This window comes from Liolophura sinensis, chromosome 11 (assembly GCF_032854445.1).
Source record: "Liolophura sinensis isolate JHLJ2023 chromosome 11, CUHK_Ljap_v2, whole genome shotgun sequence".
Classification (NCBI taxonomy): domain Eukaryota; kingdom Metazoa; phylum Mollusca; class Polyplacophora; order Chitonida; family Chitonidae; genus Liolophura; species Liolophura sinensis.
Genome location: NC_088305.1, coordinates 11,869,869 through 11,883,903, shown reverse-complemented (window position 1 = coordinate 11,883,903; position 14,035 = coordinate 11,869,869). Strand labels below are relative to the sequence as shown.

General features: G+C 39.6%; 1 protein-coding gene across 2 annotated transcripts in view; it reads left to right on the top strand.

Annotated features, from left to right (window-relative positions):
* LOC135477876 (corticotropin-releasing factor receptor 1-like) overlaps positions 1-8,187 on the top strand; it is a 91,425-nt gene extending 83,238 nt beyond the window's left edge. For both annotated transcript variants that reach the window (XM_064758083.1, XM_064758082.1), the window contains 6 exons: positions 486-616; positions 4,191-4,276; positions 5,042-5,177; positions 5,947-5,988; positions 6,693-6,806; positions 7,842-8,187. In XM_064758083.1, coding sequence (XP_064614153.1) covers positions 486-616; positions 4,191-4,276; positions 5,042-5,177; positions 5,947-5,988; positions 6,693-6,806; positions 7,842-7,868 — 536 coding nt within the window. In that variant the 3' untranslated portion in view covers positions 7,869-8,187. The remainder of the gene's footprint in view (positions 1-485; positions 617-4,190; positions 4,277-5,041; positions 5,178-5,946; positions 5,989-6,692; positions 6,807-7,841) is intronic.
* The last annotated feature ends 5,848 nt before the right edge of the window (positions 8,188-14,035 follow it).

The window sequence follows — 14,035 nt, the reverse complement described above, 5'->3', positions numbered from 1 at the left end:
TCAGGGTAGTTGTATGTTGCGCCATTGTGAATTTAACATGTTTGGCGCAAACTGGTCGAATATACATGTGTTTGCTATCTGATACGTCAAATCGAGTACATAGTCCACAACTCTTTAAGTTTGAACATTAAAAGGTCAATATTTCTATTTTACACATATTATACATCATATTTCTCGCATTCACACGTGAGAAGATATACATGTTTTCAATGGCATGGTCTTCAGCACAGTTTTCACGTATAAAGAGACAGTTACACTATTTCCGGTATTCACGTATGAAAGATATAATTGTTCAAGGTATTCGTTTCAAAATAAAAACGAACTGATAAATGGCATACTGAGTCATTTCATGGTTGATAAAAGAATGTCACCGGAATTCATGTATAAACAAAAGAATTCAGTAAAGTCGCGGTATTCACTTATACAACTATAGAGAGACTAGTCACGGTATTCATGTTTGTAAGTTTGTTGGTTTCCTTTTTCAGGTATGCCAGTACTAGTAACAGTGGCCTGGGCTGTCTGTCTTGTATATTTCCACGATGCTCAATGTTGGCACAACTTTTCCGACCAGCCCTACATGTTCATCATATATGGTCCGGTTGTTGTATCCTTGTTTGTAAGTATGATGTAAATTAAGATGTGCAGCATTGAGAGTAAAACGAGAGCAGGGACGACAGTGTGATATCTCGTAAATGGTGACCGGTAACCGGTGAAATACGGCCTCTTGTCAATATCTCCCGGTCAGGGTATCATTCTGTCCCCCTTCCCCCACGCCGCCCCCAGCACCACGGCTTAGGGAAAACTAAGTATAAACATGCAGTAGAGTGCGGCGTAAAACACTGATGGAATAAATAAATGAAAAAGCAGCTAGAATTATGGTGGGAAGAAACCGGGCAGAGCATTGGGACGAAACTACGACAATCCGCAGGTTGCTGGAAGACCTTTCCACGGACGATCAAAGAGGAAGACAGCATGAACTGTAATTTTAATTAATTAGGGGATCAAGAAAACAAAATATTGATTTGCTGCCCTGATGCTTCACCTGTTCTCAGAGTAAGTCAGTATGTATTAAGCCACATTACATAATTCACTTAAAGGATGCATGAAACGCTTGGTTCTTATTTCTTAACATGATGTGTCCTAACATATGGAACTACAAGCAGCATTAAACTAAAGTCTTCTTAAGGCCACCTGTGGTCAGTCCGGAAATTAAGTAGCCTGCTGTGATGAAGTCAATGGTGATGGCTGTCAAAACAACAATTGGGGGCACGAACCTAGTCCCGCGTTCACAGCATGTTCATCGATGACGTCATTTCCGATCATCGACGGAGAATACGTATAAAATAGAGGAGTTATTAAGAAATATAAAATATGGTTCAAAAATCAAATAGTTTCAATATTTTTTTCATGTTCCTTCAAACCACTCTTCGTTTTAAAATACCTTTTCATGCATCTGTTAATAACAGCTTTTTTTTACCAGCAGAGCAATACGCAATACAATCTAAATATAGCCCATATTATGACCACCTTATGGATTTATTTGTTTATGTCTGATTGTTTTTAATGCCACTCTTCCTATAAGCGACTCATATAAAACCTGAATCAATAAATGGCATGAACGCCAGGCAATTTCGATTCGGCATCTGGGATGGTTATTCCAGGTTATGGAATTCAAATATTTAAATGCAGATAATTCTATTCAAAAAAGGATTCTAAAAGGAAGAACTGTTGGTCTTTTACAATGTATTATTAACTTTTTTCTTACATTGCTTTCTTCATTAATTGGAACTGTTGGAAATGAAAAATTCTGTGTCTGAGATAATTCTTATTTTTTCCTATTCTTATACTGTCAGTAAATGTTTGTGATTCATACACCGAAATCATTTCTCAGTCTGCATTTTTGCTTATAACGGTGTAAAAAAAACAAGCTTTTACATTGTGTGGAACGTGATGAAGGTTTCTGATTTATATTGCGTACTCCGTCTTTCTCCACTCGCGTTTCCTCCAATCTGTCTAACGGCCATACTTTAAGTTAAAATTTCTTGAACACGGCGTTAACTTCCAATTAAATAAATACAGAAAACATCGTGTGCAATCTCAGGTTTAAGCGTGAAATTGTAATCCAAATTACACCTCTAATAAATATATGCAAGAAATCGATCGAATTTTGACCGTGGGTTCTGTGCTTCTCTGCCACAGAGTCAGCCATGTTTGAGCATCAAATATTTTGTGGAGATTTTTTTTTTTGCAAGTTGCAAGAATGAATTCGTGAAAACAATCCCTTGGTCTTCAGCTAAAATCGTCGATATTGATACCTCAACGAATCCCAGTCACATCGTTTGAAGACATTTATCACTAGTCTCCTTTAGAGAGCTTTCCTTTCTCATGAAGCAACAGTCTGGCTCACTGTGAATAATAGACTCATGTGATTACGTTTCACAGAGGGGAAATCTTTGTTCTGATTATTTGTATTCCTATCAACACACGTCTTCATCTCCGCTCTAGTTGTGGCCATCCTATGGAGTTTGGACTCAATGCGGAGGGCGAGGAAACAAGCTGGATTAAGACACTCGTGCGGAAAATAACTCATTGGTGGAAAGTACTTAAGCACGGCGATGGAGGAGTTAAGTTGTGGAAATAGCGGAACAAATACAGCAACCAAATATTCCTGACATCTGTCATTGTCAGAGTTTGGGGGAGCGACAACTAGATTTCCTGGGCGAGTTTGACACGGGGTGCAAAAGGCGAAAAAACCAATACGCGTCAGCCTGGGGTCAACGAACCTCATAGAGTTTGCCTTCGCGATGAGACGCTGTTTCATAATGTCAGCTGTCAGAAAAATAAATCCTTTGTCCACGTCTGTAGACAGTCGTCGTTGATAATTAACGCCCCCGTGGTTGGCCTTGGCAAATAGTCCACCGATATGTCATAGCAAAGTAGGTAAATATAATCCCGGTTAAACGTCGTCAGGATCATCCATCCGACGCCTTTCTATTTAGTGTGTCATAGAACCGTTTACTTATTAACGTGCATTTTAATTATGATTAATGGGCTATAATGGCCGTGTGTTCCATACGCTAATTTCAAAACATCTCAGACGAATATACACCGGAAAGTTTAGCACAAACGCTGCATCTTTATATACCGAGACCACATACATCAGTAGCTATGGTAATACGTATTCGAATTGACTCAGGTGCCACTAAATGGGACTACTTCATGGCGTGATTTAAGCGCTTGCCTTCAAATGTTAAGATCGCCACGATATGGCTGAAATATTGCCGATGTGGCGTTAAGCCATAATCATTCATTCATTCAAATGTTAAGATACACGGTTCAACCCTACATTGGGCATGATATTTGTAGATTTCCCCGCTCTTAATGTATTTTAGACATTGGTAAAATAAGAGGTTTACGAGGGTCTTGGGACAGTTGGCGAAACGTTGAAATTATTTAAATTCGTTGAAAACTTGTCTTCCGCCAATGCTTATTTTATTTACTTATTTCATTGGTGTTTTACGCCGCACTTATGAATATTTCACTTATACGACGGCCGCCCGCATTATGGTGGAAGGAAACCGGGCAGAAACCGGGGGAAAACTTAGTGGGGAGGGGGAAACACACGACCATCCGCAGGTTACTGAGGAGTGGAGTCTTTCATCAATACTTGCTAGGAATTTATTTATTTGGTATTTTACGCCATAGCCAAGTGTATTTCACTTATACGACGGTGGCCAGCATTATGGTGAGAGGAAACCAACGATCTTCATCCACCAGAGAGGGAGCCAGCATAAGTCAGGCTTTACTTTTGGACTGCTTTAGACAGAGCGCGGGTGAAACCCATGACCATCCGCAGGAGAGGAAGTCGGCGATTGCTGGACTTGAGGTTGCGGGATAGGCTGAGTGGAAAGAATGGCTATGTTAATGCCTATATATTATGTCTAAATGCCTTAGTTTTCATATATATTCTTTACTACTGACGGCAGTGTGTTATCGAAATATTCGTGAGGATATCACAAATAATTTTGAATAACGGAGGATTACAAGTTTTCCGAACTAGCATGTACATGTAAACCATGCAAAGCCTGTCATTTCCCATGATGCACTGCAATGAACAGATCCAGTGCTTGTTATTCATTGTAGTCCTGGCGTAAATATTTTTTCTTATTTGATTGTAATTTGCATTTCAGGTCAATGTGTGTTTCCTTATAAGCATCATACGGGTACTAATAATTAAGCTTCGAGCTCACAACACTGTAGAGACTGCTCAGATAAGGTAATTCATCTTGTTCGTAGTTTTCTTTTTTCTTCTCATTTTTATTGTAACACACTGGAACATACATCGCACGCGCACTATCAAGAGTATCACTACAGCATTACCCATGCCGAAGATAAAATAAATTAATTCGGAAACAATTTAGTTGAAATTTATTTATTTTTATTTATATATTTTATTGGTGTTTTAAGAATACTCAAGAATATTTCACTTATACGACAGCGAACAGCATTTATGGTGAGAGGAAACCGAGCAAAGCCCGGAGGAAACCCACGACTATCCGCAGGCTCCATTATATCATCATAGGTAAACTGATTGTTTTTCCTCGTAATACTGGACCCTTACTCTTGGTTTTCGGTCATGTCGCGAAACTGTCAACTGGTCTATATATATGCATCTAGGTCAGAACCTATGCTCTTCGCTTACCCGGCGGATACTGAAAACAAAAAGAGTTATTAAAGTGACACCCGGCTCTTTCTGTGCCATTTGTTTTCTCGCGTTTCAGAAAAATCGTTTTGTACTTCCCTGAAGTGAAGTGGATATTCACTTTAACATCTTTCGGGGCTTTTTAGGCGTTTCTGTGCCTGTAAATATCACCCTTCACAGAGGAAATATCTTCCAATACATTGTGAAACATCAATAACGTTAACTCGATCATGACAGAATGGTTGTAATCTTATAAATACCCTTTTCGCCTTGAGTATGCGTTTGTTGAAGCTTTTTATTGCTGTGATAAGAAAAATTTCCTTTTTTTCTGTTGTTTAGGAAGGCGATTCGCGCGACTGTGGTCTTGTTTCCTCTGCTAGGAATCACAAACCTCTTCTTTGTAATTGAGCCTCAAGGTAGCACTGTCCTTCGTGACGCCTATCACATTTCAAATGCCATCCTCCACTCATCACAGGTATGCTGTCAGCCTCTGCTTACCATTCGCACTATACCAAAGGTGATATATATCCCTACGTCCAAGGCTGACTCTGGCAGCTTTTGCTCGTTATTTCCAGTTCAACTGATAAAAAATGTGGCACGTTTTAATCAGAGAAGTAGCTGTTGAGACCAGTCAGATTATGTGAGCATTGCGGACTGCATTTCACACATCACACAACTTGGATAACAACATGTAAATGTAATATACGTGTTGAAAGATTTCATTGAATGACGTATTAATGGGGTACAGAATGGACGCTGATTGGCCGTCAGTGGAGAAAGGGTGTCCTGGGTTAAAGCCTCTAGCTTTGTTCAAGCTTGAATTAACCTGCTACACATACAATTCAGCTTTGGCTAGTCATAAACTTTACTTGTCTATCTTTCACACCAGCCAATCAGAATCAATTCTGTGTCTTTTTAAGACAATCTTGTAACAGGGTCTAAATACACATAGTTCAATTCACTCAAGTCCTATTGACATTGTGAGGGTGCTGCATTCTACCATGTCTCGTGGGATTCTGGATGGTTTTATCAGTCTTTGTTTTGATTCGGTAAAAGAGAACATTAGCATAACCAAGGCTCTCTGAAACCAGTCCGGCGCACAGTGCAGAATGTCATTGATTCCTGAGATCAACATAGTTTTTTTCTACTGTGACTGAGTAACAGGCATTAAATTAAACAGCCCTAACAAACATTGTGAAAAAACATATTAACCTTCATGCCTCTACTTTTTCTTTGTGTTACAGGGTATCTTTGTATCGGTGTTATATTGTTTTATGAACGGCGAGGTGAGTATTTTACTGTAAATTCAAGAAAATTAGAAGGCTTTTTCGGTGTTTACAATTGTGCCAAGGAACAGAAATAAGACCAGTATTCATCGTTTTAAAAAACTGCACTAGTCTCTTTAAGCCTCCTATATGAAATTATTCAGGAAAATGTTTTTCTTTCATAAATGCTTATGGGCGATAACACATCCCTGTCTCTTTCTTTGCCATTGTTGATATAATACTTGTAAAATAGACAGTACTACTTAAAGTAGTCCTAAGTTGATTATCCCGCTCTCACCGCTTGTGGGTCATTGGTGACAAGAAACCGTCGACGACGTGCGTTGGCATTTTGTGACTTCCACCACCAATGTTGTGCGCATATTTGTACATTACATAATGGAAAATCCGTTTGTAAATTACCAAAGGTCGCTGGTTTTCGCTGTTCTGGTGTGTTCTTCAATCGTAGAAAGATGTCGTATTAGTGAAAACTATGGTATTAAGCAACAATAAAATAAACACATAAGTAAATCAATAAAGTAGTCATTATGTTCCCTTCAAGACGCCAGATAAATGGCTTCTAGCCTCGGAGAGAAGTACATGTGTTTTTGGTATACTAGTACACATTTCACCCACAATTAATGGTATACTATATACGGAACGATCTGTGGGATGTTGAATAAACAGGCCATTTGTACCCTGGTTATATAACAAACTATGTGTTTCAGGTGCGGTCAGCCATTTGGAAGAAGTGGTACCGATTTAACATGATCCGTTTGCCGAACACACGCTACCGTAGGAGAAGCTCAAGAACATCCTCTTTCTTCCTGTCGCAAACTGAGGTAGTTCTATTAGTGACACTTCGCAATAAAATGTGGAATCGGCGGGCAAATCGGAACGGCTTTAAACTGGCACCAATTGCTGAAGTAAATCCTCCCGCATGTCCAATGTTAGAATTGAATACCATAACTGAGATGTAGGACTTCCGGAATTTGTTGGCGCCCTTTTTTCTCCTACAGCATATGCATGTTTTGTTTTTTTTTCACTTCTTCCATCACGTTAATGTGTGTGCACGCGGGGTATCTAGCAATTACTACGCACGCGCATCCTGTGAAGTCCTGTCAGATTGCTCAATAGGTGGCCACACACAGCTTACAGTCTTATCTGATGAAATAAAGCTCGGTAGAGCCGGAAGTGACGTAAAAACTGGATGATTGTTGATGTGACAGATGGACACCCGCTTATCTTCTACAGCACGAACTTTTCCACTCATTTTCTCTGTGGGCATGGCTTGATTCTGATGTGGCTTTTCTCTTCACACTGCATGGCTGTACGATCGTGTGCAAGGCCATGTGCTTTTTTTACAAGGCCGAAATGTCCCATTAGACATCGATGAAGCATGGGCGATAGATTTGTACACAGTACATGTAATGTAGTCTCGTATCTGTACATTTTTTGTCTTTCTTAGCTCTTGAATTCCAAATAGCTGTTACATTACTATCATCCAAGATGATGAATCTGTTTACTTTTCATGCCCTGGAAATCTTCTTCAGTTAATGATAGTTTACATAACTGAGCTATTATAATCGAAGTATACATTGTATTACACACGCATGCATATATATATATATATATATATATATATATATATATATATATATATATATATATATATATATATATATATATATATATATATATATATGCACAGGCAGTTTTAGAAAATAACACCATGGCGTGCTACAAAAAAAAATCGGTAACACATTTTCCTGAAATAGCTGAGTTCGTGCTATCGTGTTCTGCGTGTCGACAGAATATAAATTTTTGGGTTCGTCTATGTTTTTCTCTTTCTTTACTGTTTTTTTATTTTCACGCAGAATACCGTTCGTGACACGGCCTTGTGACACGGCGTTCCCCGAAGACATAACACCCTCTGTACATAGTGGTTAAATCATTTGTGTGGGCGTATATAAGCATACATTAACTTTTAAACGATGAATCTTGTGAGACCATGTCTCTGTCGTCGATTACATCAGTGTACAGAAATTTCGTGTGAGTAAGACATACCTTGTAATATAAAGGCAACGGTTATACGGTTTATACATGTACATACTATTCTTAATATCAGATACATTAATTTGGTTTATTCACATTAATATATGCATATGCTTTATGTAACTTAAATTTTGTTTTTATGTGTGGTATGTACATAATAAACATAGAGATGAGAACCTTTGTTGTCCGTTAAGTTTATTTTGATGTGTTGTTGATGTGTTGGTATCAGGCGCACTTCCCTTACGGAGATCGGAACCCGTCAGATCAGCCCTTTATACACTTGTTTTGATGTATCGTACAAGATGTGTTTATTCGTTCATTCATGATTTGCGTGATAGTTGGCTCTTGCTTTCGATAAGTCGGTGGCCTCTCGATGGTATATTCAAATTAAGGGATGATTTTGCCGTATCCATTTAGCCTCTAACCAAGGAAGCCTTAGACTCGAGTCTCACTATCTTTCCTTTGGTAATGACTTTAGAGGCTATATCGGGGATTTTTTTAGGAAGTATTAGATATTTCCTAATCAGATCAGATTATCGGTATTTATCCAGGATAGCTCGAATTATTGCCTTTCAGTAAATGCCAGACTCGTACCTTTTCTGTTTAGTTTTAAATGATTCTAAAGTTTGAAAAAGTTGTAATGCCACCCAAGTTATACATTTGTAGGAACATTATTGCCGATTTTAAACTTTCACACGTGCCCATACGAGGCTGATATTTTGTGGAAGGTATTCAGTTGGGCTCTTCCATGATGATGGCAAACATCTGATTGGCTTAGCCGTGATCGATATTTTGCTAAAATCTCCAGTATAGCCTAAAATAAAGCCGAGCTTATGCTGACTTTCTCTCCGTTGTTACGTGGGAAAGCTTGTCAGCAAACTGCGGATGCTAATGGGTGGATCTTGCACACCTCAGTGTCGAGTCGGACGAGGCCTGGTGGTTAGCGTGCTAATGACCCAGAAGCCCTTTACCAATGCGATTGCTGTGAGTTCAAGTACAACTCATGCTGGCTTCCTCTCCAGTCGTTCGTGGGAGCAAACTGTGGATGGTTGTGGGTGTCTCCTGAGCTCTGACCGGTTTCTTCCCACCACCAAGATGGCCGCCGCATTATAAGTTCATAAAATAAATAGATAGATGATGATGGGAAATGCCCGCAGTTGTGGCCCACAGACTGTGATATTCGCACATTTGGGATCCCTGATGCTAAACACGAGTAAGGCTGGAGATGACATTTAAAGACCTTTGTTCTCATAAATTAACAAACATAGGCTTCGGCTAGCGTAAAATGTTACAGACCAAAGCTCAACATCGTGGAGATCAAGAGGTCAGTGAGATGCGATTGCGCACCACGGTGCACACCTTATTCCCCCTATAATGCAATCACTACACAACAGTGCCTTTCCTATCCACATGCAGTGGGACGTAGAACATCTTTTTATCTCAGTGTTTCAGTATAGTGACAGGGACATAGTGTGGCTGGGCACACTAGCTGTGGATTTGAAGGGGCGATATCTGGGTCCCGAGTCCACGCTTCTACCACTAGACTAAATGGATGTTGCCTCAAATCCGAATGTAGACAGCGATTACTAATATTCCACCCTGTTACAAAAGTTTTAATTCTTCAAGATTTTTCCTCGATAGCCTTAATACACAGATTTGTGGTAACAATAAGATGAAAAAAAGCATTGTCAGTATGTTCTGGATTTCTCGTGCTAAGAAATTGTTTACACCCATGGGAAACGTGCTAACGACCTAGGCAGACTTTACAACACATTACGGGAAGAAATATAACAACGTGTGGTAATGGACTGTAGTAGGATTGACGGTGAAATGGCCCTGATACGTCTGTATCCATTAGCTTTTGTTAAATATACGTGGGTTCAGCCAGTAAGAGAAAAACCCGCTAGGGAATAACTGATGTATGCGTGGTAAAACCGGGTTTGCACCATCCATGGACAGCATAAGGAAAAATGGGACCAGGTTTTCTGTGGTAATGTGAAAGATATGTTAGAAATTTGAGATAATGAACAGGTTCGCTGTGATCACATCATCCTACGTGTCTGTATATTAAACTTCCGCTCTATTTCATCCGGGAAACAAGAATCCCGATAACGTGGGATGCATTCTGAGTTCATCATCACAACCTAACCATCACAAGAAGGGTTTCGGAAAGCTGCAGTTACCAACGGCGATAGCTTGTGACTGGAGAACCCACATCTTAGCGAATACAACACAATAACAGACTTGCAGCATAGAGGGTAAAACCATGCAGACCAGCGGCGACAGTGTGATAATTGGCAAATCGTACACGTAACCAGCGCCGCCGTGTTTCATCCAATCTTCTTGTATATTCCAGATTCTGGTGCATCGGTCTTTTCCTAAGCAGCACCCGATGGGATAGTTAAGTACTCTTACATAAGTTTGTTAAGGGGATTTTACCTTTCTCCAGGATAACATATACAAACTTGAGCCGGCTCTCCGGATAATAAGTCGGGATAAAAAAAAGTTGCCCTCGGTTATGATGACCTACTTAGTCTGAGTCGATGGCGTTTGTATGACCAAGGGGCCCACATTCAATCTGATGTTAAGAAATGCCATAGGTTTTCGGCTAGTGGGTGTACATGCATCGTATTGAATAAATGGCCTCTTAAAATATAGTTTCAGTTGCAATGAAAGCCCAACAAGGTACATATTCTTGATTGAACGAAAAATTATAACAGGATTTGTAAATGATTCTAATAATGAATAAATCCACGTGCCTGTAGTTATTCCTTGCAGTTTGTTTGGAATCATTGAAAACTGTTGATTCCTTCTCTTAATACATGTATGTGAAGTTGTTTTGACGTTATTTACTTGATCGGTTCTTTGCAGCTTTCTGTTAGGCATTGTTTGGAAATTATCCTTCTGATTATTAAACAAATTTTCATAACGGTTCATAGTATGTATACGTATCTGTGGTGACATTCATAGTTATACTGAATAACCATGGTACTTACCAACTGATGTTAGTATTAAATACATAGTGCAAGTATTTGTTCCGCCATGTGTCAGTATTCTGTGAAAAGTCATGATTCCGGACATCTTCGGCAAATTGTTCCATAAAATTCACAACACAAACGCATAGCTATAGAGAGTGAAAGCGAATAGATGCTTTTGCTGGTGAGGTTTTCTAAGGTCAGTTTACAGAGAAGTGCGGTACGGGGTTTTGGGGTGGGGGGACGGGGTTGGGGAAACAACACAGACAGATGACAAAGGCAACTGACGAGAAGAGAACACGGCGATTAAACAAAGACTGTTGCCGTATATCCATCGTATTGAATTAGATCGAAACATTGAATATATGAACAGTTGCAATCAAAGTGCAACTATGAGACATATTTTGATTATTGACAACTTATACACCAGCATGGTACACGATCTGAATACTGATTTCGACATACCTTATGCCTATCCAGCATGAAATGATTTTTTTTTTTTTTTTTTTTTTTTTTTTTTTTTGATTGGTGTTTTACGCCGTACTCAAGAATATTTCACTTATACGACGGCGGCCAGCATTATGGTGGGTGGAAACCGGGCAGAGCCCGGCGGAAACCCACGACCATCCGCAGGTTGCTGGAAGACCTTCCCACGTACGGCCGGAGAGGAAGCCAGCATGAGCTGGTCTTGAACTCACAGCGACCGCATTGGTGAGAGGCTTCTGGGTCACTACGCTGCGCTAGCGCGCTAACCGACTGAGCCACGGAGGCCCCCCAGCATGAAATGAAATCTGCTTTCTCTTGGCATGAATCCTAATTACGTACTTCATATATTCTTAGTTTTTCGTGTTTTGTGCAAAACATCGTGCGATTGATTAAACTTGAACGTCCATATCTGATGACGGCTGGTATATGAATATCTGTTTCGACGCACAGATTTCGTATAAAGTGCGTTACATGTACTTCGGATTCGTCTGTATTGGAGGAACCATCTGGCGTTAACACAGATTTACAACAGAGAGCTACTAGTTACATGTAAGCCTAATATTTTAGATGTGCTCCTCGAACATTTCCACATGACAGGGAAGCCACCGTCTTGTCTCTCATCAAACTCTACAAGGTTACGATCCCAATCAGTTCATCCGAGCCGAGCCCAAGCTTCTGACAATGCCGTATGACAAATTACAATATTCATATACAGAGCCAACTAGCGGCAGTTAGACAACATACAAAGAGTTTGAGGGAGTGAGATATAGTAGGCTGATGTAGATCAATACTGAAGTTCAAATCTTCCCCCCATGTGCCTTAATATACCGCTAAGCGCAATACATTGGGTATATATACCGCACAATGAATTAGTGGCGCTTATTTACAGGTTACTCGTGAATTAATCATCTTCAACTTATAACTCAGATGCACGCGTTTATTATCGTTTACATTGTTGTCATTGTTGTTCATGCTGGCTTCCTTTCCGATCGTACGTGGGAAGGTCTTGTAACAACCTGCGGATGGTCGCGGGTTCCCCTTAGGCTCTGCCTGATTTCCTCACACCAAAATGCTGGCCGCCGTTGTACAAGTGAAACTCAACTAAACAAATAAATGTTATAGTTTACCTTTTAAGATGTTTATGCCAATGTAAGTCTGCAAATAAGCAGCCGGACACGAAAGTTGTCCGGCATCAACATGGCCGATGTACGTTTCAAGTTTTTTTTGACGCGACTGTCCGGCAGAAATTCTGATGCCCATATAAAGATGAGATACCCAGTTGTGTGACAGTCCATTTCTAGTGGTGTTGATACTTTCGTGAGCTTGTTTTAACACAAGTACATTCAACAGTCAGCAGTCAGTCAGCGAGTACGAGATCTCGAAACCATTGCAGCTGTGTCGTCATTCCAACAGGATTTTACATCACCCTTCTGATTGGCCGATTCGGACCAATTGTCAGGGCTGGAACTGTTATATCAGAACTTCTCTTTGTTTTTATTTCCGAAGTATGCATTCAAAAATTGGGTATTAACTGATATTCCAGTCCATAACACCACATGAACCTGACTACACAGTAACTGTCATTTCCTGATGTCCTTCCGATTTGGGTTCGCGCAGTCCTTGAATTTCTTTGAAAAACGAAATTTCTTTATCAAGTATCGGTACTTTTCATTTGATTTTAAAAGAAGTGAAATGTCAGTCGTGTTTATCTTTCTTTGTTTATCAAAACGTGAGAAAAGTGAATTCGTAGGGCTACCGGTAACCTTTGTAAAACAAATAAAAACGCGTTTCTCAGGCAATTGGCAGTTACAGCATTATACATGATCCAATTTCCGTTACCTACCCAGACGTTACTTGGTTCTTCACAATAAACTGGGTCAGTTGAACAGAAATGGGGAATTCACATACATTTATCATCCTTGTAGTATACAGTTTTTTACTTATTCAGTCAAAAACAAAACAGGGTCAAAACACAGTTTAATATATGTGGAAAAGATATCATAGAGGGCGCTGATTATAGTTGTGCCTACATCATGCATGATTGGTCGAGATTTATTAGTTGTGTCACGTAAGCGATATTATGTCAAGTCAGCAGAATCATAAGCAGATTTGGAAGTTTATTCGGATGGCCAGAAAAAGTAAAGCAAGGAATCTAATGAAGCAAAGAACTTAATGTACATTTCTACTATTTTGACTGTGTACATAAAAAAAAAAAAAAAACAGAAAAAAGTTGTCCGGCATAAAATTCTAAATGTCATCCAAATAGTAGTTTTCAGGCTTGCATTGCCGTAACCTATGTAACTTTAATTATCCATAATTCCTCAAATTCAAACTGTCATAGTAAGTAGTACCTTCTACGTCAAACACCAGGAGGCAAAAATCTTTTCTTCAAAGCATTAGTTACCGTACTCTACCAATGTAATCAACCTTGACGCGGTTCATCACAGCCAATGTGAGCAGTGAAAGAGCATACACCGTAGAATAGTGATCACAGGTATGGTATATAATCATAACGGTACAGACTGATTCATTAAGAATAGCCTAATTGCTGACTT